This window comes from Podarcis muralis, chromosome 5 (genome assembly GCF_964188315.1).
Source record: "Podarcis muralis chromosome 5, rPodMur119.hap1.1, whole genome shotgun sequence".
Classification (NCBI taxonomy): Eukaryota; Metazoa; Chordata; class Lepidosauria; order Squamata; family Lacertidae; genus Podarcis; species Podarcis muralis.
The window spans coordinates 92,367,471-92,394,680 of NC_135659.1; the positions used below are offsets into that span (position 1 = coordinate 92,367,471).

Here is a 27,210-nt window from a genome sequence, read left to right on the forward strand (position 1 = left end):
AGAAACCATACTCTGGAGGAGTGGTTTTCAGCCAGTGTGCCGTGGCAGCCTGGGGTGCCGAGGGCAACACTGGCCTCTGGCCTTCTTTCCTTCCCTCCCTCCTCTGATTCCCTCTCACGTCTCTGCCTCCCAAAGGCTTGCACAGCTGTTTGTTGCAGCAGCCCTGGCTATAAGCTCTGCAGGTGAAGGGTGCCTCTGGGAGGCAACTCTCCTTGGGGTGGGGGTGGGGAGCAGCTTAGAGACCCGGGGTGGCAGTAGCAGCTGCCCGGAGGACCCCCAAGGAGAGGGGAAAGGAGAGGAGGCTGAGGGAACACTCCACAAGGGAGGGTGTTTTGAAAAGGGGTGAGGGGCTGCTAGCTCAGCAGGCAAGGGGTGACATAACTGGGTTCCTGAGCCCCACAGGGGTGCAGCAGAAAGATTAAGGGAGCCAAGGACTCAAAAAGGTTGAAAACCTCTTTCTACTTACATGAAACTATTAATAAAACACAAAGCACTTATATCTGGTAACAGCAAGGTTATAGCAACCTTTACCATTAAAAGAAACCTTCAGGTTCCCAATCTATTTAGTTCTATATTTGAATTTTTAATTAATTGATTAATTAACTAATATTTCGCCTTTTCCCCATTATGGAAGTCAAGACGGCATTTCAGGGGGTTGGATTAGATGGCCCTTCAAACTCTGCAATTCTATGATCCTATGATTCGTGCAGGTTCCCAGGAGGTCTCCTGCCCCGTAAAAGGTTACTACATCATGTGCCATAAGTCCTGAACTGCCAAGAGCCGACTCTGTTCTTCTACCAGCTACAATTCTAGCTATGCCTGTAATCTTGGGCAAATCCAGCGGGTTCTAATGTCAGCAGCCTCCATATTCTCTCAGTAAATTGCTGCATGAAGTTTGGAAATAGTTTTGGCAGCGGTAACAGCGTTACAAGGCCTGGCAATTGCCCCTGTTGCTCCTTATCCACCGACAGCCCGGGTAGAAAAGGCGTGGCTCAGGATTCCAACACACCCAAAGTGTTGAAAAACCTCCTCTTTGCACAGGTCTTCCCCCTCCCCAATTCTAACTGTAGTCAGTAGCAGAAGAAGCTGCTTGGGCTCCTGGGGAGGCGTGAGGGCAGAGCGAGCTGCCCATAGGGGTATGGCACGCCGTGGGGCCTCCAGAGTCTGCCTGCCTCCTCCCACTCAGCCGCCCTACAGCTGGGGGGTTTGGGCAGCACGGAGCCTGCGCGTGCCGAAGCTACCACATGTCTCCCAGGAGAGACACGTGGCTTGGGTGCGCTGCAGGCCCCTCAGTGAGTGCCACCTGGCATTTTGTCACCCCCCAGTGGTGACACCTGGGGCGGCCTGCACCAACCACACCTTCCTTCCTCTGCCCCTGATTATAGTAGCAAGTTGAGCGGCTTAAAAAGGGTCATCGTCGGAGCAAGCCTCCAGTGGAAACATGCCTAAGGCTTCAGAGGAATCGCTGTCCGTTCTCGTGATCTCGGCTAGTCATGCACAATGGGAGCTGGCAATGTGCATCTGTCATCAGCTTGACCTTAACTACAATGTCATTGTGAATGGTGCAAGCCATATCTTCTCCACCCATTCCAAACACACACACACACACACACACACACACACACACACACAGAGAGAGAGAGAGAGAGAGAGAGAGAGAGAGAGAGAGAGAGAGAGAGGTTTATACCTCCTGACTAGTGTCCACCTTACTTTGTAAGGGTTGGAATGCGAACACTCCTGGAAAATGTTGCTTGCCCTGTCGAAAATCTCTCTCAACTACCCTCATCCCACCAGAAGTGCTTTCATAATAGGGGTGGTAGTAACAAAGGATTGGCTGCACCGGAACTGAGTGCCATTGTTGAATAAAGGAACTGAAGGAAATGGTGGATTGGGCCTATCAGTTTTAAATCTGCCTTTGAATTTCGGGTGTGTGATGAGTTTTGTTTTTGTTGTATCTATGTTTCTGTTCATTTTGTGGTTTTACATCTTTATTTTGTAGTTTTAAAAAAGTTTCTTCCTCATTTGCCTTAAACTGCCCAGAGAAACTTTTCTTATGGAATGGCATAAATGGTGTCGGTAAAGGAACTCTGCATGACTCCACTGACATATTTTACTAGCCTTGCTGGAAATCCTCTGACTTCCCTCCCGATTCATGCAATGTTTTGCCAATGCGGGGAATCCCCAAACTCATTTTGGATCTTGCTTTAGGCAACTTTGCAGCAGGCACCATAAACTGACTCATTCATTCTGCCCCAACCCAGGGCGTATGTGTGCATTACACCACAACTTCTTGTTTCTTCTTCCATGTATGTGAGATCAGTTGTTTTCAGGCCTCTGGCAGGATTCCTAATGCGCACAAGTATTAAAGTGAAGAAAAAGCTGTTTTTTGTGTGACCTCTGCTTATCCACAAAACATTTTAAGCTTATATAGACATCTAATTTCATGTCATGTCCCAGAATCTGTCTCAGACCTGCCAAGTGTCCCTGCTTTCCAGGAACAGTCCCAGATTTACAGAAGCTGTCCTGATTTTTAATTTGATCCCAAAATGTCCCGCTTTTCCTTAGGATGGCCCTATTTTCATTGGAGAAATGTTGGAGGTTATGGAGTTATGCAACCCCAAGCCAAGGGGATAAGTAACTTTACAACCTTTAGAAGACATCTGAAGGCAACACTGTATAGGGAAGCTTTTTAATGTTTAGTGTTTAATTATGTTCTTAATATATGCTGGAAGCTGCCCAGAGTGACTGGGGCAACCCAGCCAAATGGGCGGGGTATAAATAATAAAATTGTTGTTGTTGTTGAATAGGACACCCCTATTTTCATCAGAGAAATGTTTGAGGGTATGTGTGTCTTTCCAGACTTGGGTGTTCCCAAGGTATTTTCTGTTGATCCTGGAGTATGCAATTGAAACGCCACACAGGGGTTTGAAACTTAACTGGTTTATTAACAACGGACTCAGCTACATTAGTAAAGAAACAGCTATTTGAATGCACTATAAACATGCAACACCAGATGGCACCAGAGAGCAGGAAAATTTAAAATGCGGTTATCCATAGGGATTTCTTTCTTTTGTCACAACGATCTAATTTTTGACTTATTTATAGCGGGGGGTTTTCCCTGTGTCTAGGTCCACGCAAGGTTATATACAGTTCTCTTGCAGGGCTCCTACTACAAGCCTGCCCCCCTCCCTTCAGTATACCCGACAAAAGCCCAAGCTATTTCCCACAAACATGCCACTTTGTGCCTGTGGCTTGAGAATGAATGGAACTAGCTTTCTGGCACTTTTGAAAGAGTTCAAGAGTCACATGAAGAGATGCTATGTTCTATGGAAAACCTGTAGATGATAAACAAATTATTTATTTGAATCCCCTTCTTTCACTTTTTTCCTGAGGTTGGGGAACAGATTGCCATTACAGTCATACCTTGGAAGTCGAACGGAATACATTCCAGAAGTCCATTTGACTTCCAAAACGTTTGAAAACCAAATTACGGCTTCTGATTGGCTGCAGGAAGCTCCTGCAGCCAATTGGAAGCTGCTGAAGCCCCGTCGGACGCTCGGGTTCCGAAAGAACATTCGCAAACCGGAACAATCACTTCTGGGTTTGTGGCGTTCGGGAGCCAAAACGTCCGAGTTCCAGAGCATTCGAGATCCAAAGTATAACTGTATTTTCATGTCTTGGTTGATCTGGCTGGCTGCTTTTGGAATTCAAATACAGGAACGGATAGACCTTGTCCTATCCAACTGAGCAAATTTCAAGAGCTATCGCCATTCTTTTGGATCTCTGAAAGGGGGAAAGCTTGAGTCCAGAGTCCAATTTAAAGTGATGGAGCTGCCCCTTGCATGTCCCTCTCTGAGCTACTCCTAAGGATCAGGGTCAAGGTCAAGGTCTGTTCCAGAATGGCATGGAATCTGGAATGGGCATGGGCTGCATCTGGAGGAGGAACCATGCAGGAGTTAAGGACCTCCTGCCCTTTACATGCATCGAAGTACCTTCTTTTCACATAAGGGGATTTCTGAATTCTACCCAGGGTCAGTCACTAAGTTGGTCTGAAAGGCAGGATATAAAACAGATTGGGTTGTTATGGGATTCCTTCTAGGACCCAACCAGAACTGTATTGCCAGGCCATCACATCTCTAATGCTAGCCTGCATAGGTCAGAAGAAGGAAATAGCATGGGACAGGGTGAGCAAGACAGCTCTTGTGGGGTGACCTTTCCTCCACCCCCCTTTTTTTCTTTAAAATGCAATCAAAGCTGAAAAGTATGCTTTTGAAGGATTTGCAGTTTCCGAAGAAACATATCCCTCTGCGACAGCTGCTGTGCAACGCTGCTGTTTCTCAAGGGTATGAGATCTGGTTTGACAAAATGTCCATCTCTCCCAGAGATGCAAAATGAGCCCCTTGGAATGCCAACAGATGTTTGTGCCTGGCAACGGAAACATTATATACCCTTATCTTGGGAAGAAAATGTTGTGTCCATTTGGCAGTGTGATGTGTGTGTGTGTTTTTTAAAGGAATTTTTTTTTTCACTCCTTGGCACTGGGAATCAAATTTATGTCTAATGTTTCGAAAAGGCCTCCTGGGGAGGAAGGAAGGAAGGAAGGAAGGATGGTAGGCACCCACCTTTGATCTCTCTTCTCAATGCTTCCCTTCCCCATAGACCTCAAGGGGCAGGTCCATGCCATACTTCTAAAATGTTCCCAATACCCAATTAAAGCACATGAGCATTGGATGAACTTTAAATGTAAGGTGTGTATATGGTTGGTACATTTGTGCTTGCAGTCAGTTTCATTTCATTTTCATTTATTAAATTTCTTCCTCCTCCTCCTCCTCCTCCTCTTCTTCTTCTTCTTCTTCTTCTTCTTCTTCTTCTTCTTCTTCTTCTTCTTCTGTGATGACTTGTAGCCGAGTAAGATTGTCTTCCATAAACACAGTTTTAACAGTGACTGTGGAGGCCAATTCTAGATACACTTCCTTCCACAGTGGGGACATGGGTTTCCGGGTGGGAGTTGATCAAGGTGAGGGTTTCCTTCCTCTTAGCATGTTTCTTCTTTTCATCCTGAGTTCAAGCGCCTTCAAAGCCCATGACACCTTTGGTAAAGGCTGTTCTCCAATTGGAGCACTCGCAGGCCAGTGTTTCCCCATTGTCGGTGTTTATACTACATTTTTTAATATTTGCCTTGAGAAAGTCTTTAAACCTCTTTTGTTGACCACCAGCATTACGCTTCCCATTTTTAAGTTTGGAATAGAGTAGTTGCTTTGGAAGATGATAATCAGGCATCCGCACAACATGACCAGTCCAACGAAGTTGATGTTGAATAATCATTGCTTCAACACTGGGGACCTTATTATTATCCACTTGTCACCCAAAGGTCTACAAGCAATTTACAGCAAAAGAGAGAGAGATACATATTACTATGGGGGGGGGGAATTGGTGTGTATGTGTTATACAATACACTGTGCTCTGGTCCATGGGGTCACGAAGAGTTGGACCCGACTAAATGACTAAACAACAACAACAATATTTTATATAACCAGTGCTTTTTCCTGGGGGTACTCAAGAGTACGCAGTACCAGCACCTTTCCCCCCTAAAAGAAAAGCACTGGTTAAAAGTGTAGCACTTACTGTAGCAACTTTATGGTGAATACTGGCCCCTCTTTTTCTAGAAGAAGAGCACTGCATACAACATAACACCCTTTTCAAAAATACTCAAATAATAAACAAAGCAATTCTCAGAGCCACTCATTAACAAATCCAAAACCTCACCTTCCCCCCTAGTCCAAAAATCATTCACATCAAAACATCAATTTCCCCGTTTAACCTCACCACCCAGAAGTCTGGGGTCAAGTCCATTTATTACAAACCAGTGGTGAGTTGGATAGTTTCTCATCCAACTTTGGTGGTCACTGGTTATGTTCCAGTCGTGCGCCTTTAACTCAGTGGCAGGCAACTATCTTTAACCCAAGGATGGAGGCTCTTAGAGTAGATTATAATCTATCTTGCAAAAGCCAGATGTTTCGGTGCACTTCCATGCACACAGATGTTTCTACAGCCAGCCATGCAAGAGGGTACTATCAGTTCAAGGACATGTACCAGCCAGGGAAAAGCACTTTGACAGGAGCAATGCCCCGGAACAATGCTCTATCCAATGATCTCCACAAGGAGCTCAAGGTGACAATGTGTTCCTTTACCTCCTCGCTTTATTCTCACAACAACCTTGTGAGATAGGATAGGCTGAGAGGCAGCAACTGACTCCAAGTGAGCTTCATGCCTCAGTGGGGATTTGAACCCTGGTCTCCCAGGTCCTAGTCCGGCACTCGAACCACTACACCACACTGGACCTCAATAACAAATAGGAAAAAAGAAAGAAGCTGAGGGACTAGAGAGGGCATACACAACCCTTGTATACTTAAAGGCAACCCAACTGCTACAACGAAGAGTGAAAGTCTAATTGCGTGGCAAGTCCCCCTCCCCCCTTGGGAAATAAAGACACAGGACACAGTATTTAAGGTTAATGGGCGAAAACGGCCACAACTTTATTGATTGCAGGAATTGAGCGGTATTGGCTTAGGCATTGGTCCTATCGCCTAATTGGCTTCAGTGCGATTGCGTGAACCACCAGTAGGAGGAGTCCTGCTGATGCACATCAACTAGGAGCTCCTCCGGGGTCACCGCTTGGGGGCGTGCCTTAGGCCCTCAACTCCATAGGCTTCAGACAGGGCCATGCCCCCCGGAATCATTTACCGGACTACCCTTTGATTTGGGGGAAGATGATGGCACTTCCTTCCCCCCTCATTTGCATAACAATACCCCTACCAATGCCTAACCGCCAATGCTGAGAAGTTGTGACGATTTGCTACGAGGTAGGTGAAAAGCCAAATGGCAGGTGCCAATTCGCCAAGTGGAAAAAATTCCTACCAGGCCCCTTGACGGTGACCAACCAGAGTCCATAGCAAGGTCAGAGTGGTAAACTAAAGGGCGGGCGGGGTGGGAAACCTGATCAGCTGGAGAGGTGAAGAGAGGGCGGACCTCAGGCGCGCCGGGCATAAATAGCCCAGGCCACACCTCCCTGACCCACTGATTGGCTAAGCAGGGAGATGACGTGCCCGAGGGTTCCCTCATTCTCGCGGGGGCTGAGAGCCAGCTCCTGCATGCGTGGGGAGGGCGTGGGCCCGCAACCCCACCTCCTCTCCAGTTCAGAAGTGGCTTTCTCATTTGCAAAGTGAGTCAGCCCTGCAATTGGTCACGTCAGGTTGATAGACCAAAATTCATTGAGCATAATCTCTCACACATGCAAGCAACTTAAATGGAAAGAGTAAAATAAAAAATAAAAAATGTCACAGAGGTTCAGACATTTGGGCAGAAAAGCTTTGCACATCAATAATTGTTCTCTCCCCAACCAACCAACCAACCAACCAGCAAGACTGTTTTGTTTTTTACTGAAATCATTCCTGGGAAGACTTGGAGGAAAGTGTTTAGCTGGCAGTGGGAAGTGTATCTGGCTTTTGTATGCAAACGTCATTTGTCAGACACTTTGGTAATATCTGTGACATAAATATGTGGGCCGATTTGCAATTTACAAGGCTCAGGTGACCTTTTTTCTCATTTCATGGCCAGTCTCTTGCCGGTGGAGTTGCACAAATAGTTTTAAACCAGGAGTCAGAAAACGTTTTCAGCAGGGGGCCGGTCCACTGTCCCTCAGACCTTGTGGGGGGCCAGACTATATATATATTTTTTGGGGGGGATAAACGAATTCTTATGCCCCACAAATAACCCAGAGATGCATTTTAAATAAAAGCACACATTCTACTCTTGTAAAAACATGCGGATTCCCGCACCGTTTGCGGGCTGGATTTAGAAGGCGATTGGGCCAGATCCGGCCCCCGGGTCTAAGTTTGCCTTCCCATGGTTTAGGTGTTGCTCGAAAGGCAGACGTTGTGGTTTTTAAAGGAAGGAGATATCAGAGTATTTGCACGGCCTCCAGCTATGGCTTTTGAGCATTTCCTTTTTGTATTCTACATACTATTTCCTGGTGTGCTCTCCATACTAGACATGATACTGAAATTCTCACTTTGAACAATGCTTAAGATTCTTTATCAAAGGGCTTGTTCATAGGTTGGCATTGGTCAGTGATCACTGCTTTTGTGCTGGTTTCCCAGCCTGCTGTGCTCAAAAAATGACTGGATTTTCATATGTATGCCGGACCTGCACAGAGACTTCTGAATTCCAGCACTCAGCAGTGACATCATCACCGAGCGCCAGAGCATGGAGGTCCTAGACCCGTAACATATGCAAAATACATCAGGACTCCATTTTCACTGCTCTGGTTCTTGCATGCTAAATACCAGAGGCAGAAGGGAAAGCCAAAAAGGTCCAATTCACAGGGTGAATGAATGAATTTATTAATACGGTCACAGACCAGCTTCAACACACACAATATCACAGATCATAAAAAATCAGAAATACAAGGGACAATATGACAATAACAAGGATTTAAATATAAAAATTAAAATTAATTGTTAGCGTGCCCCCTGTAATTAACATTTAGGGGATTGGACATTATGGGATACCACTTGCTTCCTGTGATTGATTGCAGACGCACAGAATTTAGCTACATTTAATGTAGTCTTGGGCTTCTTGTCCTCTAGCAGTAGTTTTAGACTATGGTGTTCCGATTCTTTCCTAGACTTATGCAAAACAGGTGTAATAAAAGTCAAACGTATATCCTCATAAAGATGACAACGTAATAGTACATGTGAAGCAGTTTCAACTTCCAACGAGCCACAAGGACAAACCCGTGCTGTGTATGGTTTACCCTCAAATCTGCCCTGAAGTAAAGCAGAAGGGAGAACGTTAAATCTGGCGAGGGTAAAAGACCGTCTGTATTTGGGTTAGGGCGAGGGTAAAATTCACAGGGTGGAGAGCAAGGGTTTCTGAGATAGCTCTAGTGGTCTTTTGCATGTAGGATAAAGGGAAAGAGGTTTCTGCTGAAATAGGTAGTGACCTTAATATATACCAGAATGTGAAATAATATGGAAACAGGAAGACAAACACACCCAACTTACTCATTAAGCTTACTTTCATCCACCCCCATTGTTCAGTCCAGACACTGAGCTCTACCTCTGAGGGCCTTCTGGCAGTTCCCTCACCATGAGAAGTGAAGTTACAGGGAACCAGGCAGAGGGCCTTCTCGGTAGTGGCACCCACCCTGTGGAATGCCCTTCCATCAGATGCCAAGGAGATAAGTAACTATACAACCTTTAGAAGACCTCTGAAGGCAGCCCTGTATAGGGAATTTTTTACCTGCTTAATGTTTTTATGTATGCTGGAAACCTCCCAGAGTGCCTGCTGCAACCCAGTCAGATGGGCAGGGTGCTGCTGCTGCTGCTGTTATCCTAATGCACTCCACAGTAGCATTATTTGAACATAACACAAACCATGGTTTCTTTGAACTACGGCACAGAAACCATGGAGCTTCCAAATGTACTGAAATATACTCTGAGTCGAGAGTGGATTTCATCCTCTTTATTCAGCTCCTAGTAGTGAGGAATGCCAGTTCCCCCAAAATGTCTGCTTTATATACATTATTTACACAATGGGCCCCATGTGATTGGCTAATTCCGGGATTCTCCTGTAGGCAAATCAGGTTGCAGATTCACTTCCACCTGGAGCTGGATTGGGTGGCTCCTGCGGACCAATCAAACTGCTGCATTCTGGAGCCTATTGTTCTAGGACCAATTAGACTTTTGCATTTTGGATCCTATTGTTCTAGGACCAATCAGGCTGCTGCATTTTGGATCCTATTCAACTCACTACATAACATGTACAGACCAACTATGGTTGAAGGCTGGTTGTCTGTTTCCATTTCCCATTTCCTTGGCGCTGTAGATTCTAGACTCAATACTTTCCAGAGGCAGTGCACCTGCCTTAAATTTCATACAATAAAACTTGGTACAGGCCACTGACAACCCCGATTTCCAGTTCTGGTTAGCTTGTTGTTGTTGCTTAGTCGTTTAGTCGTGTCCGACTCTTCGTGACCCCATGGACCAGAGCACGCCAGGCACTCCTGTCTTCCACTGCCTCCCACAGTTTGATCAAACTCATGCTGGTAGCTTCAAGAACACTCTCGTCCTCTGTTGTCCCCTTCTCCTTGTGCCCTCAATCTTTCCCAACATCAGGGTCTTTTCCAGGGAGTCTTCTCTTCTCAAGAGGTAGCCAAAGTATTGGAGCCTCAGCTTCATGAGCTCTCCTTCCAGTGAGCACTCAGGGCTGATTTCCTTCAGAATGGAGAGGTTTGATCTTCTTGCAGTCCATGGGACTCTCAAGAGTCTCCTCCAACACCATAATTCAAAAGCATCAATTTTTCGGCGATCAGCCTTCTTTATGGTCCAGCTCTCACTTCCATACATCACTACTGGGAAAACCATAGCCTTAACTATACGGAGCTTTGTTGGCAAGGTGATGTCTCTACTTTTAAAGCAATGACAAACCTAGACAGTATCTGGTTAGCTACATCTTTCAATTCACACATTGCCCCAAACCATAGTTACGTTTTCTTAGCCATGCATGCAACAGAAGTCCCCTTTCTCCTCATGCCTTTTCCCATCCCAAATGTGCTCTGGGTTTAGCGGGTGTGCAATGGGGGGAGGAGAGGCGAGAAGCTCCATTGCGGAAGCAGAAGTCCTTGCACTAACAATGGGACGAGTGACTTAGCACTACTTTGGATACAAGCCCATTGTTTGGAATTGCTACAGTATCTGAGCTGAGCCAGTGTGCAACCTACTTCATCAGAAGTGTATCTATTTTCTATCTGATAACTGTTGGAAAGCATGCAAATGTTTCCACAAAAGCTGATGCTTTGTTTACACAAAGATGGTGAATCATTATCTCTTTAATTTGCTTTGTCCTGGGAGGAGAGCCAGAAACCACGATCCAGATAAAGGCTTTCCTTTGTTCATGTTTTCAAATACATAAGAAGCTTCCTTGGCAAATGGTGGGGTCCAAACGGCACTGGCTTGCCTGTTCATACTGGGCTCAGTTCAAGGTGTTGACTTCTACATATAATGTACTGAATGGCTTAGGGAACCAAAACCTTAAAGGACAACCTCTGCTGGTCTGGATCTTGAGATTTGCAACAGAGGTCTTTTTCATGGTTCCACCAATAGGGGTAACCCATGGTTGCAGTGTCATAGGATGGGTGATTTCAGTGGTGGTGGTGCCCTGGTTACGGATCTTGCCCACCCCACTTTGGAAGTACAGGTCTCTCTGGTTAGTGGTCTTTTGGTGTCAGCTTAAGATGTATATTTTCAACCTGGTGTTTTTCTGTCTATTCTGCCTGTATTTTTCTGTCTATTCCTAAATTGTTGGAGTGGCGGTATACATAGGAACCAACTCCTAGGGGCCGAAAGTCTTCGCCCCCCCAATAAAATATTTTATGGGGCCGGTCCCCCAATGTTTTATTCAAGCTGGCACCCCTGGTGGTATATATTTTGAAGTGAATTTTGTTTGTTTTAATCTCTAACCCAATTGTGCTGTTTGGTATGGCTTTCTGTTTGAATTTGTTATTTTGCACACCGCTCTGGGATCTCATGGCTGATCTGGCTTAGCAACAAGCATTGTGTATATTTTAATAAACTGAATAGAGTGAAATATAATATTATGAGTCATGGGAGCATGGAAAGTGTGTATAAACTTCACAGTGCTTAGCTTGTTTTTGTTTTTGGCTCCTATTTTGTTAATATTGTTTTATAGATTATAAATGCTGTAATGATTTGTCAATAGCAACTTTTTCTGCAATTGCTGCTTTATTAATAGTGCTTTACAGATGATTTTACTGAAGGTTTGTTAATTATTTTATATGATTTATGCTGTACTTGCAATGCTCTGTTAAGTTGTTGTTATTTATCGTTCATAAGCTGCTTCGGGATTCATTTGAACGAAAAGTAGCATAAAAATATAACAATTTTTTTAAAAAATCAAATCAACCAGCCATGTGGTTCAGAAAAGCATGGAAATGACACAAGGCTTTGTGTCGGCCCTGGCCCACTTAAAAGGGGGAGGTATTAAAATCACACTTCAACTCTCGGTTGGGGAAAAAGATCCCTGAATAATTCTGACTTAGGTCATTATTTATCCCCATATAGAACTGATGCACCCCAAAATTCCCACTATCCCATCATGTAACACTGAGCTTTCAGCCATTTTTTAAAAGCTGTGGGCTGGTATTTCCTTCAGAAGTTCTAGAGCAGAGGTTAAGACCTTACGTTGCTCCAGATGTTGCTAAGACTCCATCATCTCTGACCATTGGCCATGCTGACTGGGGCTGATGGGGATTCTGGAGGGGCACAGATTCTTTGTTCTAGAACAGGCTTCCTCAGCCTCAGCCCTCCAGATGTTTTGAGACTACAATTCCCATCATCCCTGACCACTGGTCCTGCTAGCTAGGGATCATGGGAGTTGTAGGCCAAAAACATCTGGAGGGCTGAGGTTGAGGAAGCCTGTTCTAGAAGGACCAAAATGAAGGACGCACACTTTTAGTGTGGTTGTCTTGGGAACTGATCTGGCAACAGGAACTAATGCAGCCCACCCATGTCATTTGTTGCAATCTGCTAGGTGTTTAGAATCTCCTACTCCTCCTTTGGCTTGCAGTCCCAAGCAGGAAGTGAAAACATGAGCTTGATAGTGTCCCTGGTGAGCTATTATGACACAATCAGTATGGGCTGTGTTCTGCCTTGCAGGCCTTGAGTTATGCAGAACTCCGTGCAACTCTTGTCAATGGACTGGTTGGCTCTGTCAGGCTCCAGAAGCTGGACTAATTTGTTTGGTCAGCTCACATCTCATAGCATGTTAGAATCAATGTTTTATAAACAGTTCCAGTTCGGTGAATGTGACGTGAAATGAGCTCTGCATCCTTTCCCATTGCATGCTGCCAAAATAAATCTATTGATTACGGATTGGAAACAAAATAAAGAGCAGGGCTGGGGGGGGGGTGTTATCATCTGACTCCTCTCGCCCAGTACATTTTTAAAAGTGCATCATTCATGCTTGGAGACAACAAATGGTCTCCGATACTTTTAGTGATGGTTGAGAACATTTCCTGGTGATTCAATTTGCAGTTTTTATCCTTTTTCTTTCTATTTGGGTGGCAACTAACTTAGGATTTGTTTTATTGTTCTGTGTTGCCTTGAAGCCATTTCAAGTGCAAAACATGGTATAGATTCCATCATTGCTGGTTTTATGTTTCTCTAGTTTTTATTATTATTTTATTATTATTTAATGACGTTATATACCGCCCTATAGGGACGCGGGGGAGCTGTGGGTTAAACCACAGAGCCTAGGACTTGCCGATCAGAAGGTCGGCGGTTCGAATCCCCGCAACAGGGTGAGCTCCCGTTGCTCTGTCCCTGCTCCTGCCAACTTAGCAGTTCGAAAGCACGTCAAAGTGCAAGTAGATAAATAGGTACTGCTCTAGCGGGAAGGTAAACGGCGTTTCCGTGTGCTGCTCTGGTCAAGTGGCCTAGTCATGCTGGCCACATGACCCGGAAGCTGTACGCCGGCTCCCTCAGCCAATAAAGCGAGATGAGCGCTGCAACCCCAGAGTCGGTCACGACTGGACCTAATGGTCAGGGGTCCCTTTACCTCTACTTATACTGCCCTATACCCGGAGGCATAGTTACCAGGTAGGAGGCATCTGGTTTGCCATTGTGAGAACAGGATGCTGGGCCTGATCAAGTTGGCTCTTGTGTTATTATGATAATAATGCTTAGCCATGAGCATACTTAACATTTGCAGAGTGATTTTTCTTCTTCTGATGTCTTGATAACCACAAACATTTTTTCAATGAGGCTATATGTACAGCTCCCTGGCAGAGCTATTATTGCAAGCCTGTAACAGGTTTCCCTCTCCTGAAAGGTAGAGAGGTAGAAGGAATCTGGAGTCTGAGCTCCACTTCAGAGGAGAGTGCACTGCTAATTCAGTTTAAATCTTGCTTCCACCACAAACCCAGACAATGGCTTATATATCATCCTTCCCCATCACAAGTCCCTCTAGATGTTATGGATGCAGCTTCCATTATCCCTAGCTGGGGCTGATGGGAGTTACAGCTCAAAACATCTGGAGGTAAAGGCAAAGGTAAAGGACCCCTGGATGGTTAAGTCCAGTCAAAGGCGACTATGGGGTTGTAGCGCTCATCTCGCTTTCAGGGCGAGGGAGCTGGCGTTTGTCCACAGACAGCTTTCTGGGTCATGTGGCCAGCATGACTAAACCACTTCTGGCACAACAGAACACTGTGACGGAAACCAGAGCACACGGAAACACCGTTTACCTTCCCACTGCAGTGGTACCTATTTATCTAATTGCACTGGTGTGCTTTTGAACTGCTAGGATGGCAGGAGCTGGGACAGAGCAATGGGATGTTCACCCCGTCGCAGGGATTCGAACCGCTGACCTTCTGATTAGCAAGCCCAAGAGGCTCAGTGGTTTAGACCACAAAGCCACCCGCGTTCCCCTCTGGAGGGTATTAGGTTGGTTGGGAAACGCTGATATGGAAGATGATCACACTATTCAGTTTGTGACCCATGCTACACTACAGGGCTGGAGAACAGTTGGCTACAACTCCTGCCATCTCTTACCAATGGCCAATGGGAGTTGGAGTCCAACAATATTCAGAAGCCCAGCAGTTCCTCATCTGTCAAGAGTGAGCCAGCAGTAAATCACACCAAGCAACTTGGAGTCAGCTCTTTATTTGCAACAACAGGATCTGCACAGGGTGTGTCAGACCTACTGAGCACAACAACTCATATCCAGAAGTCTTGCCATCATGAAGCAGTTGCTGAGGCTGAAGGTCCCCACCTCCCCACAAATAACACCGGTCTTGAAAGACCTACACTGGCTCCCAGTACGTTCCCAAGCACAATTCAAAGTGTTGGTGCTGACCTTTAAAGCCCTAAATGGCCTCTGTCCAGTATACCTGAAGGAGCGTCTCCACCTCCATCGTTCTGCCCGGACACTGAGGTCCAGCGCTGAGGGCCTTTTGGTGGTTCCCTTACTGTGAGAAGCCAAGTTACCGGGAACCAGGCAGAGGGCCTTCTCGGTAGTGGCGCCCGCCCTGTGGAACACCCTCCCACCAGATGCCAAATAGAAAAACAACTACCAGATTTTTAGAAAACATCTAAAGGCAGCCCTGTTTAGGGAAGCTTTTAATGTTTAATAGGTTATTGTATTTTAGTGTTTTGTTGGAAGCCACCCAGAGTGGCTGGGGGGACCCAGCCAGATGGGCGGGGTATAAATAATAAATTATTATTATTATTATTATTATTATTATTATTATTATTATTATTAAACTGCCTATGTCCACTCCCCTCCAGGGTTTCCCCCCCAAGCAATCAGAGGCTGTGCCTGTGCAATGCTGATCTATTCTCCACCCTTTCCATGCCTCCTCTGGTTCTGGGAGACAAGCGGGAAGGGAAGCTTGTCACAGCAGGAGGGGGAGATACTTGCGACTCTTTACCATACTGACTCATCTCTGCTTCTTGGCCTCTCTCCACCCAATTTCCTGCCTCTGATTCTGGACTTTTCTGCCACAGACTCTCCCAGCTCACTTAGCCCTGTTACCTCCTCAGCTTCCAGCATCTCTTCCCCCCACTCCAACCAGTCGATGACACAATCCCTGGTTTAGCGTTATGTGCAGTCCCAGTGCATGAGTCACTTCGGCCAACATTCTCTAGCCTATAGTCCTACTGAAGCCAAGGAGTTGTTCTTTGATTTAAGAAATGCCAGAACTAATTGACAGCACTGAAGCTGGCTCTGAGGTCGTAACACTTTGCTCTTCCATTGTGCCCTGTTGAAGCTTGCATATTTTTCTGCCAAGACTGTCAGAAACATGTCCATCATCTTCAGGAACGACTTTTTGAAACAAGATCATGCCTTTCTGCACCAACTCTTCCCCTTGGCACTTTTATGGTGATTTATGAAGTTTCAGGGGAGGTGCACTGGAAGAGAGCCCCTTCACCCCCATCGAAGCCTTTCTAGGCCCAGTTCGATGACCTAGAAAGATCCTCCAAAATGTTCCTTTGCCGCAATCCCTGTAGAATTACCCTAGGAAACCAGATACTGCAAATTAATTTGCACAATTAATGAGGCGTGTGTTGCTGCTGATAAAGAATCAATTACTAGCAAGCATCTGGGTGGTGAACCTCTTTCTCCAAAGTAACCCATAAGAGCGAACAAACCTTGCGGCGCTTTTCATTTCACTTCTCTAAACAAGATTTGGTTCTGCTTTTAGCTCTCCTGAGAGTCGTGGATATAAATTTATCTTCGTGGTTTTCATTACAAAGGCCAGATACTTATCTAAGATTGATGGCTATTAATAGAATAGTTACAAGGATGAAAGTTAAGTATTACTGAGTCTAGCACTGTTCAGGTAACAACACCATTCAGTAAGGCCCAAAGTGTCATTAATTTCAGACTATTTAAACTCTACAGTTACTTTCTTGCACAGCCACACTAATTGTTATGAAAATAAATGGTTTCCTGTAAGCCCAGCCTGGATACCAGCTACCACTTAGCTAGAGTTCATTCAACACCTTTGCAATATCTGCAGCACAGATATTGCTCTGGAGTGTATTTTTATTATACTTATGCTAGCCATAAACCTTACATGCTTCCTCTTTGCCGTTAGGTGCATTATATATAAGCACTTTTGCCCACTAATGGTTTTGTGTCTTCATTGTATGTTGCCATTACTAAGGTTGCCATCTGATGAAAGCAAACATAATGGGTTAGTCATGTGAACTTTAACCACTTAATTAACTGATTAAATCTGCATATATTTGCATATGAATGAAACAGAAGTTCCAAGAAAAGAAAGGCATCCATTTTTTTTAAAAAAAGATGACGCACATTAGAAAGTAATGTTAATCTGTCTTAGCCTTTTAACTGTTGTATGTCTTAAATTAACTGTTGTAATTTTTTCTTGATTTGTCCTAGTATTATTATTACGGTCGTACCTTGGTTGTTGAACGCCTTGGTACTTGTACATTTTGGCTCTCGAACGATCAAAACCCGGAAGTGAGTGTTCCTGTTTTCAAACTTTTTTTGGAAGTTTAACATCTGATGTGGCTTCCGTGGCTTCCGATTGGCTGCAGGAGCTTCCTGCAGCCAATCAGAAGCCGCGCTTTGGTTTCTGAACATTTTGGAAGTCGAACGGACTTCCAGAACAGATTCCGTTTGACTTCCAAGGTACAACTGCATTATGATGATGTATTTGTATAAAGACCTTGCATCACAAAGGCATCATATTTACAACCATGCTCATAAAAGGTATGATAGACAGACAGACAGACAGACAGACAGGAGTCATACAAACAACTTAAAAACAGCATTCCCAATTATTTTTTGCTTTAAAAAAGCGGGGGAAGGATTTATCACATAATCTACTGTGTGGTGGGCTCTGTAGTCATTATAATATGCATGGATGTGTTGCAAAAAGGTGCAGTCTTCTTTTGAAAGGTTTTAACTACTAACTAGTGCATTAAATGCATGCTTTCTCAAAAGTGAGACCCACATTGTTCCACGAAACTTACATACTTCCTGGTAACGAAACTTACTTCCTGGTAACTGTGCATAAGATTGCACCCTATTACTCAAACCAGAAGTGGATCCTTTTTCTTCTGCTTCTTCTTTTCATAGCCTCCATTGCATCTCCAGTCCCAGCAAATTGCTAATAAACTTTAATTCTTCCAGCAAAAGTGCATTAGTTGCTCCAAAGCACTAATGGCTTCTAATGACTCTGCCAAATCAAATCACAGCCCTTGATTCAGCAAGAACAGGCTGTATATTCTCAGTGGTCTCGCTCAGGTTCTCCGTGAGCACGTCCAAAAATAGCAGGCTCAGTGCTGCCTTGAAGACGCAGCACTCTGAGAACATCCAACAAAAAGAAATCAGCTTTCAAGGAAATGACTTGGGCTGCAGCCTTAGTTGCCTAGGAATGAACCCTCAATAAACCCTCAAAAGACTCAAAGGGACTTTCTTTGAGAAAGACATATGGTAGGATTGCAGGAACAGTTTCCAAAGATTTTCTTTTCTTTTATTCCATTAAATCTATTTATGGCTGCAACAGTTAATTGATCAACTTTCTCAGCTGAAAAAATCTTTTGCTTCTCCAAAAAGGTCTCCCAAGTTAATCAGGCTGAAAATCTTTATTTTATTTTTCTGTAACTTGTTTTTATTCTGATACAAAACTGAATTGCAGAGAGGAACCAAGAGTGAATAATTTCTGTTGACTCAAAGGGCCACATTGCCCTAGTGGGCAGCCTTCTAGGGGCCACATGTTAATTTGCTGGCGGAGCAACAAATATTATTATTATATATTTATTTATATCCTGTCCTTTTTTTATTGACAAGAACTGAAGGCGGCTTACAGATAAAACAGGAACATCTAAAAATATCATGCTTTTCTGATTTTTTTCAGTGGAAAACCCGAGCACACGGAAACACCATTTACCTTCCCGCTGCAGTGGTACCTATTTATCTACTTGCACTGGCATGCTTTTGAACTAGGTTGACAGGAGCTGGGACAGAGCAACAGAGTCATGGGGATTCGAACTGCTGACCTTCCAATCAGCAAGCCTAAGAGGCTCGGTGGTTTAGACCACAGAGCCACCCGCTTCCCGTTTGCTGCTGTGAGAAGCGGATGCTGAACTAGATGGGTCTTTGTCCTTTTCCAGCAGGGAACATCTTATGTTCAATGGTGAGATTTGGACTTAGAATTTGGGATTTGCAACTTGTGGAGTTTCCGCCTATCAATTTCAGTCATTTGGGGAGACCCAGAGCTCTGGGTTAGAGAACAGAATCCGGTGATCCTTTCCTGAAGTGGAGGTCACCAATGTGTCCCCATAGGTCTTCACATGCCCACAGAGGTGCCCCTGGATCCCCTACCCTGCCCTTCACTGCTCTGAAACCAGGCTCAAAAATAGCAATTTGTTGTAGCCCATGGAACAGTTTGTGGTGTGTGTGTGTGTGTGTGTGTGTGTGTGTGGTGCTGGCAACAGCTTATCTAGTCTGCAAATTTATCCAAAAGGGCCAAAAGGGTTGGTGACCCCTTCTCCTAAAGAAGAGAGGGGGTCACCCTTGCAGTGGGAGTTGGACTAGATGGCCCTTTGGTCCCTTCCAACTTCACGATTCTATGACTCTAAGAAAAATAAAGATCAATTTCGGTGACACTTTGAACCACTTGGTTGCTTGACGGAAACTCAGGTGTGGCTTACCAAAATGAGCAACGCAATAGCAGAACTGGGAACTGACTCATCTCCCCCTTTCTGTGGTCTCAGATGCTCATTGCAGGGCTTTAGAGATTAAGGAAGTAGCCTTGTGGCCGAGACCTGCTGTCTCCCAGTTTGTACAATATCCAAGCTAACAGGTGTTACTTGCCTTTTCAGTCCCTTGAGTTGATTCCATGATGGCTGTGCTCTGCCGCCACACTTTGAGGCACTTTGCTTCTGAATACTAGTTACAGGAAACTGCAGGTGGGGAGAATGCAAATTTACTCAAATCCTGCTTGTGGGTTTCCCACAGGGATCTGGCTAGTCACAGCGAGAACACGATGCTGGACTCGATGGGCTGTGGGCCTGATCCAGTAGGCTGTTCTTATGCTCTTAATTTAATCAAAAGTCATGCAGTCACTACATGTGTTTTCATTACATTTTGATCCCGACCTTTGTTGATTGAGCACTTGGCATCATAGGAACCTAGAAAGCCATCGTCTAACAACTCAGGCCATTGGCTCATCTGTATTGTCCTCAGGCATTGGTTGAACTAATGACTCTCCAGGGTTGGAAGGGACCCGAGGATCTAGTCCGTGAGTAGGCAACCTAAGGCCCGGGGGCCGGATCCGGTCCAATCGCCTTCTAAATTCGGCCCACAGACGGTCCGGGAACCAGCGTGTTTTTACATGAGTAGAATGTGTGCTTTTACAGTGGTACCTCAGGTTACATACACTTCAGGTTACATACACTTCAGGTTACATACACCAACACTTTGAATTGTGCTCGTAGACATTGTGCCCATGTCGTAGCATCCCCATATTTCCACAATTTCAGTGGTTGCCAAGCTGCAAATGTACAAATCTGAGTTGGGTTCTCTGATGCTTTTGCAGGTAATTCTGCATCTCACTTTTCTCCTCCTCCTCATATTCAAGGCCTCCCATTATATTCTGCCACATCATCCAATGACGGCAACTAATTTCACTTTGCGGGGCGTAAGCCTCTCCCGACTATGAGAAAACACAAGATAAGAGCGGTTCTCATTTGCTATAGTAATTCCTTATCAAAGTCACAAAGCCAGCGAGAGTGAAAGAGAAGATTACCTACCACTGAGAAATGCCTTGGGAAATAGGATTATTTTACATGCCATTTGGCAGCTAACTCATAACATTCATCGCACTGAGTAGTTGCAGCTGAATTTTCAGGGAGGGATTTTAATTGGCCCTGTGACTTGTTATGCTGATTAAAACGATAATCTCTGATGAAAAGCTTTGTCGGAGCGCTTCTTAAACCGCTGCTTCCAAGGCCAGTGGGGTTAGGGGACAAGTTGTGGGTTTTTTTAAATTAATATTTATTGGGTTTTCAATGTTGCCAGTTTCTGCCCCCACATTGCACTCATCTTCAAGCTGCTATGTACCATATTTTTCACTCCATAAGACGCACCGGACCATAAGACACACCTAGTTCTTGGAGGAGGAAAACAAGGGAAAAAAATATTCCGAATCCCAGAAGCCAGAACAGCAAGAGGGATTGCTGCGCAGCGATCCCTCTTGCTGTTCTGGTTTCTGGGATAGCTGCGCAGCCTGCATTTGCTCCATAAGACGCAAACACATTTCCCCTTACTTTTTAGGAGGGAAAAAGTGTGTCTTATAGAGCAAAAAATACGGTAAGTCTAAAGCAGGGACTGCTAATGTGGCACAGTGAGGCAGTTATAGTGGTTAGCTTTTCATCTTTGAAAAATGTCTAGAACCAAATGAAGAAATTGGAAAAGTGATGCTCTCTTTCTTTGCCCCACCGTACTCTTTCAGTATAATATTATTTTCAAGGCTCAGATTAATTGTGCCGGATCTGACTTTTACCCAGTTTCCTTGGGAAAGTGGTATGCATATGCACACACTTTTTGTCTCTCAGGATGGGCAAAAAAAGTGATGAGAGGCAATGGGGCTCACTCACTCAAAAATCCAAGTGTGTCAACAGGCCCAAAGAGTGTGGCTATCCCTCTTTTCATGGGTTGCCTGATGAACATAGCCCTTATAATCTTCTCACAATGTCTGAAGAAAGGAAGAGAGTAAAGTTTGGTGTGTGAGAATTAGTTACCAACTTAAAATAAAAATAAAATTCAGAGGCTACATCGGTGCCTTTAACAGCAGTCTTATCTGGAGATGTTAACAATTGATTATGTGTTGTTTCCATGCCAAGAACACCCTCATGTGCTAATTTCTGCAGAATCAGGCTGCTGCTAAAAGGTACAGGAGCAGACCAGGTTGAGATCTCCTTCTGTCAATTACTAATGGTTGGGAGACCCTCTGGAGCTGATTTTGGGGTACACAGTGAAGAAGGAGGAGGAGGAGGAGTGTGTATGTACTGAAGTTCTCACCCTGGGCCCGCAGGGGGATACTGTAGATAGTTATGCAAATAAGGGATTGAAAGTGATTGGATAGTTTTAGAAAATAGTTACAGTTACGTTGTACTGGAGCTCTATATAAGCAGGCTGACTGAACCCTTCAGTTTAGTTCTGTTCTGGCCTGGGAATAAACAAGAGCTGTTTGAAGAATCACTATGTCGTCTGATATGCTCACCCACAATTTAACAGAGTGTAATTTGAAATCCTGCTGTGCTAGCAAAACCCAACGGTTGCAGCAATAGAAACCTTATGTTTGGCCTCCTTTTGAAATTCTTTAAGGTGTTTTGAATTCAGTCTTGAGAGATGTTTCAAGAGCAGTGTCATCACCATCATTATTGATACACTGCCCTATACCTGCAGGTTTCAGGGCAGTTTACTAACATGGTGCTGGGCAAGGATGCTAGACAAAGACAGTCTAGTATTTTGAAATAGAAACTTAAATATCATAGTTACAGAAGAAGTGTGCATACACATGAAAGCTTATACACAGAACAAACTTAGTTGGTCTCTAAGGTGCTACTGGACAATTTCTTAAATTTTTATTTATTTATTTATTTATTTATTTATTTATTTATTTATTTATATTGCATCAGGCCAACACGGCTACCTACCTGAATCTAGAATCAACAATTAAAAACTCCCATGAACATATCTGCCTTCATATGCCTTCTAAAAGTCAAATTGTTGCTTATCTCTTTGACATCTGGTGGGAGGGTGTCCCACTGGGTGGGTGCCACTACAGAGAAGGCCCTCTGTCTGGTTCCTTGTGGCTTCACGTATCACAGCGAGGGAACTGGCAGGAGGCCCTCGGAGCTGGAGCTCTGTAACTGGGCTGGACGATGGAGATGGAGATGCTTCTTCAGGTATACAGGGCTGAGGCCGTTTATCTGGTGGCACTAATTTCCATCTCCATTGCAAAGGAAATTGTGCATCCCAAACCATTTCCGTGGACAGCATGGGTATTGCTGTCTGTGCTTATATGTGGACTGAAAGCAACATCATCTAAAGGCAACTTATGGGAAGAGTTGTGGCTCAGCGTTAGAATTCCTTCTTTGTAGGGAGAAGGTCCCAGGTTCAGGCTCTCACATCTCCAGGAAGGTTTGGGAGAGACTTCTGTCTGAAACTCTGGAGAGCTGTTGCCATTTGGTGTAGACAATCCTGAGCCAGATGGACCAATCAGATGGTCTGACTTGGCGCAGAAACAGAGGTAGCTGCCTTCTACCAAGTCATTCCATTGGACCATTTAGCACACTGTTGTCTACTCTGGCTAATGCAAGACAGCTTCCTATGTTCGTAATGAGTTAGAAAGTGTGGCATTTCTGCAAACTTTTAAGCAGTATTTTAATTTGTTGTTGTTGTTGTTTAGTCGTGTCCGACTCTTCGTGACCCCATGGACCAGAGCACGCCAGGCACTCCTGTCTTCCACTGCCTCCCGCAGTTTGGTCAGACTCATGTTTGTAGCTTCGAGAACACTGTCCAACCATCTCGTCCTCTGTTGTCCCCTTCTCCTTGTGCCCTCAATCTTTCCCAACACCAGGGTCTTTTCCAGGGAGTCTTCTCTTCTCATGAGGTGGCCAAAGTATTGGAGCCTCAGCTTCACAATCTGTCCTTCCAGTGAGCACTCAGGGCTGATTTCCTTAAGAATGGATACGTTTGATCATCTTGCAGTCCATGGGACTCTCAAGAGTCTCCTCCAGCACCATAATTCAAAAGCATCAATTCTTAGGCGATCAGCCTTCTTTATGGTCCAGCTTTCACTTCCATACATCACTACTGGTTAAACCATGGCTTTAACTATACGGACCTTTGTTGGCAAGGTGATGTCTCTGCTTTTGCTCTTGCTCTGCTTTGCTCTGCTTTTAATTAGTATTTAATTAGTATTTTAATAAAGTCATGCAAATTACTGCAAAATATAATTGCACCCCAGTCTTGCACTGACCGCAGCTTTAAGATGGGAGAAAGAGTAAACCTATTTATTGCCAATCAGAACACTCCACAAAAGGAACCTTTTCTATTCTGAAGACAGCTTAAAAGCCCAGGAAAGTGATCCATTATATATCGCTTTTTTTCAAAAATAACATATCCATGGAATGCATGAATTCCGTCTGGGCTCCTCTTCTAAAACGTTGTTCTCTCCCCCCCCCTCCCCCCGAGTTTCTTTCATCCTTATCCTTTTTGCGGGGGAAGTATTGCTTCTCCTGATAGTGTCCTTGTATTACAAGTGTCCCCATAGGATTAACTCGACCTATTTCAAAGGGGAAATAGAGAAACATCCTTAATGAAATGATCCTAAATATGAACTAGTTGCATAACAGCCCTACTTTTCATCAGCCGGTAATGTGTGACATCCTATCTGCTTCCTATCACAACCATGTGCTGTGCACAGTTGACTATAAGGAAATCCTAGTGGATCAGATCCTACTCATGTGTAGGAGCTCCACACAGTGAGAACATCCATGGTCTGCATAGAAACCATGTGCAGTGCCCAGCTGTTGCAGAAAGTGGCTAAAAAGTGCTAGAAGTGCTTCTTCTTCTTCTTCTTTGATGATCACTTGTAGCTGAGTAAGATTGTCTTCCACCAACACGGTCTTAACAGTGAGTCCATGAGTGACTGTGGAGGCCAATTCTGGATCCACACGGCCTTCCACAGTGGAGACATAGGTTTCTGGGCAGGAGTTGATCAAGGTGAGGGTTTGCCAAGCGTGCCTTCCTCTTAGCATGTTTCTTCTTTTCGTTCTGAGTTCAAGCGTCTTCAAAGCCCATGACACCTTTGGTAAAGGCTGTTTTCCAGGTGGAGCACTCGCAGGCCAGTGTTTCCCAGTTGTCGGTGTCTATGCTACATTTTTAAAGATTTGCCTTGAGAGAGTCTTTAAACCTCTTTTGTTGACCACCAGCATTATGCTTTCCATTTTTAAGTTCAGAATAGAGTGGTTGCTTTGGAAGACGATAATCAGACATCTGCACAACATGACCAGTCCAACGAAGTTGATGTTGAAGAATCATTGCTTCAACACTGGTGATCTTTGCTTCTTTCAGTACACTGGCATTAGTTTGCCTGTCTTCCCAAGTGGTGTGTAAAATTTTTTGGAGATACCATTGATGGAATCTTTTGAGGAGTTGGAGATGGGGTTTTAAGTGGTCCATGTTTCACAAGCATACAGTAAGGTTGGTGAATTTCCCAGTCCCCAAACACTCTGCACTTCAATCGGGAGAAACCTGCACTCACAGAGCTTTAAGCGATGCTGGATTTTGGCATCACTGTCAGCCCTTGTGGAAAGATAACTGCCCAGGTAGGAGAAGTGATTGACACTTTCCAACGCTGCACCATTGAGTTGGATTGGTTAGATTTGTTGTTGCAGGAAGTGGGTGCAATGTCTGGGGCTAAAAGTGCAACCACACCATGGCCTGACCTGTGAGAAGCACATAGAATCACAAAATTGTAGATTTGGAAGAGACGACAAGAGTCACATGGTCCAACCGTCTGCAATGCATGAATCTCAACAAAATCACAATAGCTGACCAGATGTCCATGGGAAGCCAGTGATCAGGACCTCAGCACAACCCCACCAATGGTTTCCTCTAACTGGCATTCAGAGGCATATAGCCAGGAGGCAGGGCATAGCCAACATAGCTAGTAGGCATTGTCAGCCTTATCCTCTATGAATTTGTGTAACTCTTTTTTTACAGCAATCCAAGTTGGTGGTCACTCGCTGGGTGACCTTGGGACAGTCACATACTGTGTAAAGATTCTCAGTTACTTTTAGGTTTTCCTCCCCATTGTGTCTACATTTAAATTCTATAATATTTCTATTTCTACATGCATTTGTATTGGTTACGCTTATTACTTTTACTGTATATTGTATGTGTTTATTTCAATATATCTTAATTTACTAATTATTAATTTTTTTTAAAAAAAAGATAAAATGCATGGTTGGGAGTGTTGCTTCGTGGAGGAAAACCAGGATAAGAATGTAATGTGATAAAATAAAAAGTGCACCTCCTCATTCCATCTGATTATCTCTTTCCAGAATGAAGTGGTTTGAGGGTCTCAGCCCTGCCTGTATACCCGTCAGTGCACTTATTGCCAATTCTCCCCTTCTGAAAGCCGAGACCTCTGCCCACTGTTAGAAGAACACAAGCCAGCCTGGGGAAGGGAGAAAAAAAAGGAAAAAAGCACAACACACCTCTTGGCTCCTCTTTGATGGCAATGCCTCACAACTTGGCAGGAGAAAATGGCTTCAACTTTACCCAGAAACTCATTTTCTCCAGCCCGTCCAACCCAGGGGAGAACAGCCTTACTTTTGATACGACCAGTCCCAAGGAATCTTGCAACACTTCCGAGAGCAATGGCACTTTATACTCCAACGCAAACAGCCCTTCGGACTCCTGCATTAAACCCCTCTGTGACGAGGGACCCGAAAACAAGAGCCAGTTCAGCAAAGGCATTAAATATGTCTCCTCAGAAGGAGAAGTGCTGGTTTGCGGATGGGGAGCCTTCACACCGAGTTGTTTACAGTTCTTCAACACGCCCAAGGGGGTCTTGTTCTTCCTCTGCGTGGCTTCTTTCCTCCAGGGGATGACCGTGAACGGCTTCATTAATACGGTCATCACCTCCATAGAGCGGCGGTTCGATCTCCGGAGCTACGAGAGTGGGCTGATCGCCAGCTCTTACGACATCGCTGCCTGTGTGTGCTTGACGTTTGTCAGTTACTTTGGGGGGAATGGGCACAAACCGCGGTGGCTGGGTTGGGGGGTGTTGATCATGGGCATTGGGTCGGTCATCTTTGCGCTGCCCCAGTTCACCACCAGCCAATACGAAGTACATTTCTCGGAGGAGATTGGCATGTGCTCCTCCAATCTGAGTGTGGGGTGCACAGAAAGCGTTTCCAGCCTCTCCAGCTACCGGTTTGTCTTCATGCTCGGACAGTTCCTACACGGGATCGGAGCAACGCCATTATACACTCTTGGAGTGACCTATTTGGATGAAAATGTCAAGTCCAACTATTCCCCCGTGTATATCGGTAAGTGTCAGGCTTCAGGGAATCGGTTTCCACCCTCCATGCCAGTAGATAAGCAGAACAAAGGGAAAGGAGTCTTCTTACCAGTTAGAAACTTTAATAATCACAGCCAGAGAACAAAGAACCCATCTCCAAGAAAAGGCAGTGCTCCCAATTAAGAATCCCACCCTTTTACGTCCCTATGAATCCATGTCACTGCTACGTCTTGTAATCTGAGCTTGTCCCCTCTGTGATTTGTGTCCTTTCTTTTCTGCCACTTTCTCAACTCTTCTTGACCTTGGGGAGAGCGGATGAATGCTTTCCAGAGACAGTGGATCTGTTAACCCTCTCTCTCCCAGTGTTTCATCTCCTAGCTGTTCCCCATCCAGTATTTCCCAGCTACTGCCTTCTGAAACTGTGCCCCTCTGCAAACCACTGTTCCAAATCTATACTGTCCTCCTGCTCCTGGGAAGATTCAGGAGCAGGGGGAGGGGGAGGCTCCCACCATTCCTCCTCAGTACAGCCCTCCTCTGTCATGGAGGGCATGTTG

General features: G+C 44.8%; 1 protein-coding gene across 1 annotated transcript in view; it reads left to right on the forward strand.

Moving 5' to 3' along the window:
* Positions 1-27,210, forward strand: part of SLCO4A1 (solute carrier organic anion transporter family member 4A1) — a 62,225-nt gene that overhangs the window by 6,400 nt on the left and 28,615 nt on the right. The window contains exon 2 of the mRNA XM_077929360.1: positions 25,692-26,684. Within this exon, the coding sequence (XP_077785486.1) occupies positions 25,865-26,684 (820 nt within the window). The 5' untranslated portion in view covers positions 25,692-25,864. The remainder of the gene's footprint in view (positions 1-25,691; positions 26,685-27,210) is intronic.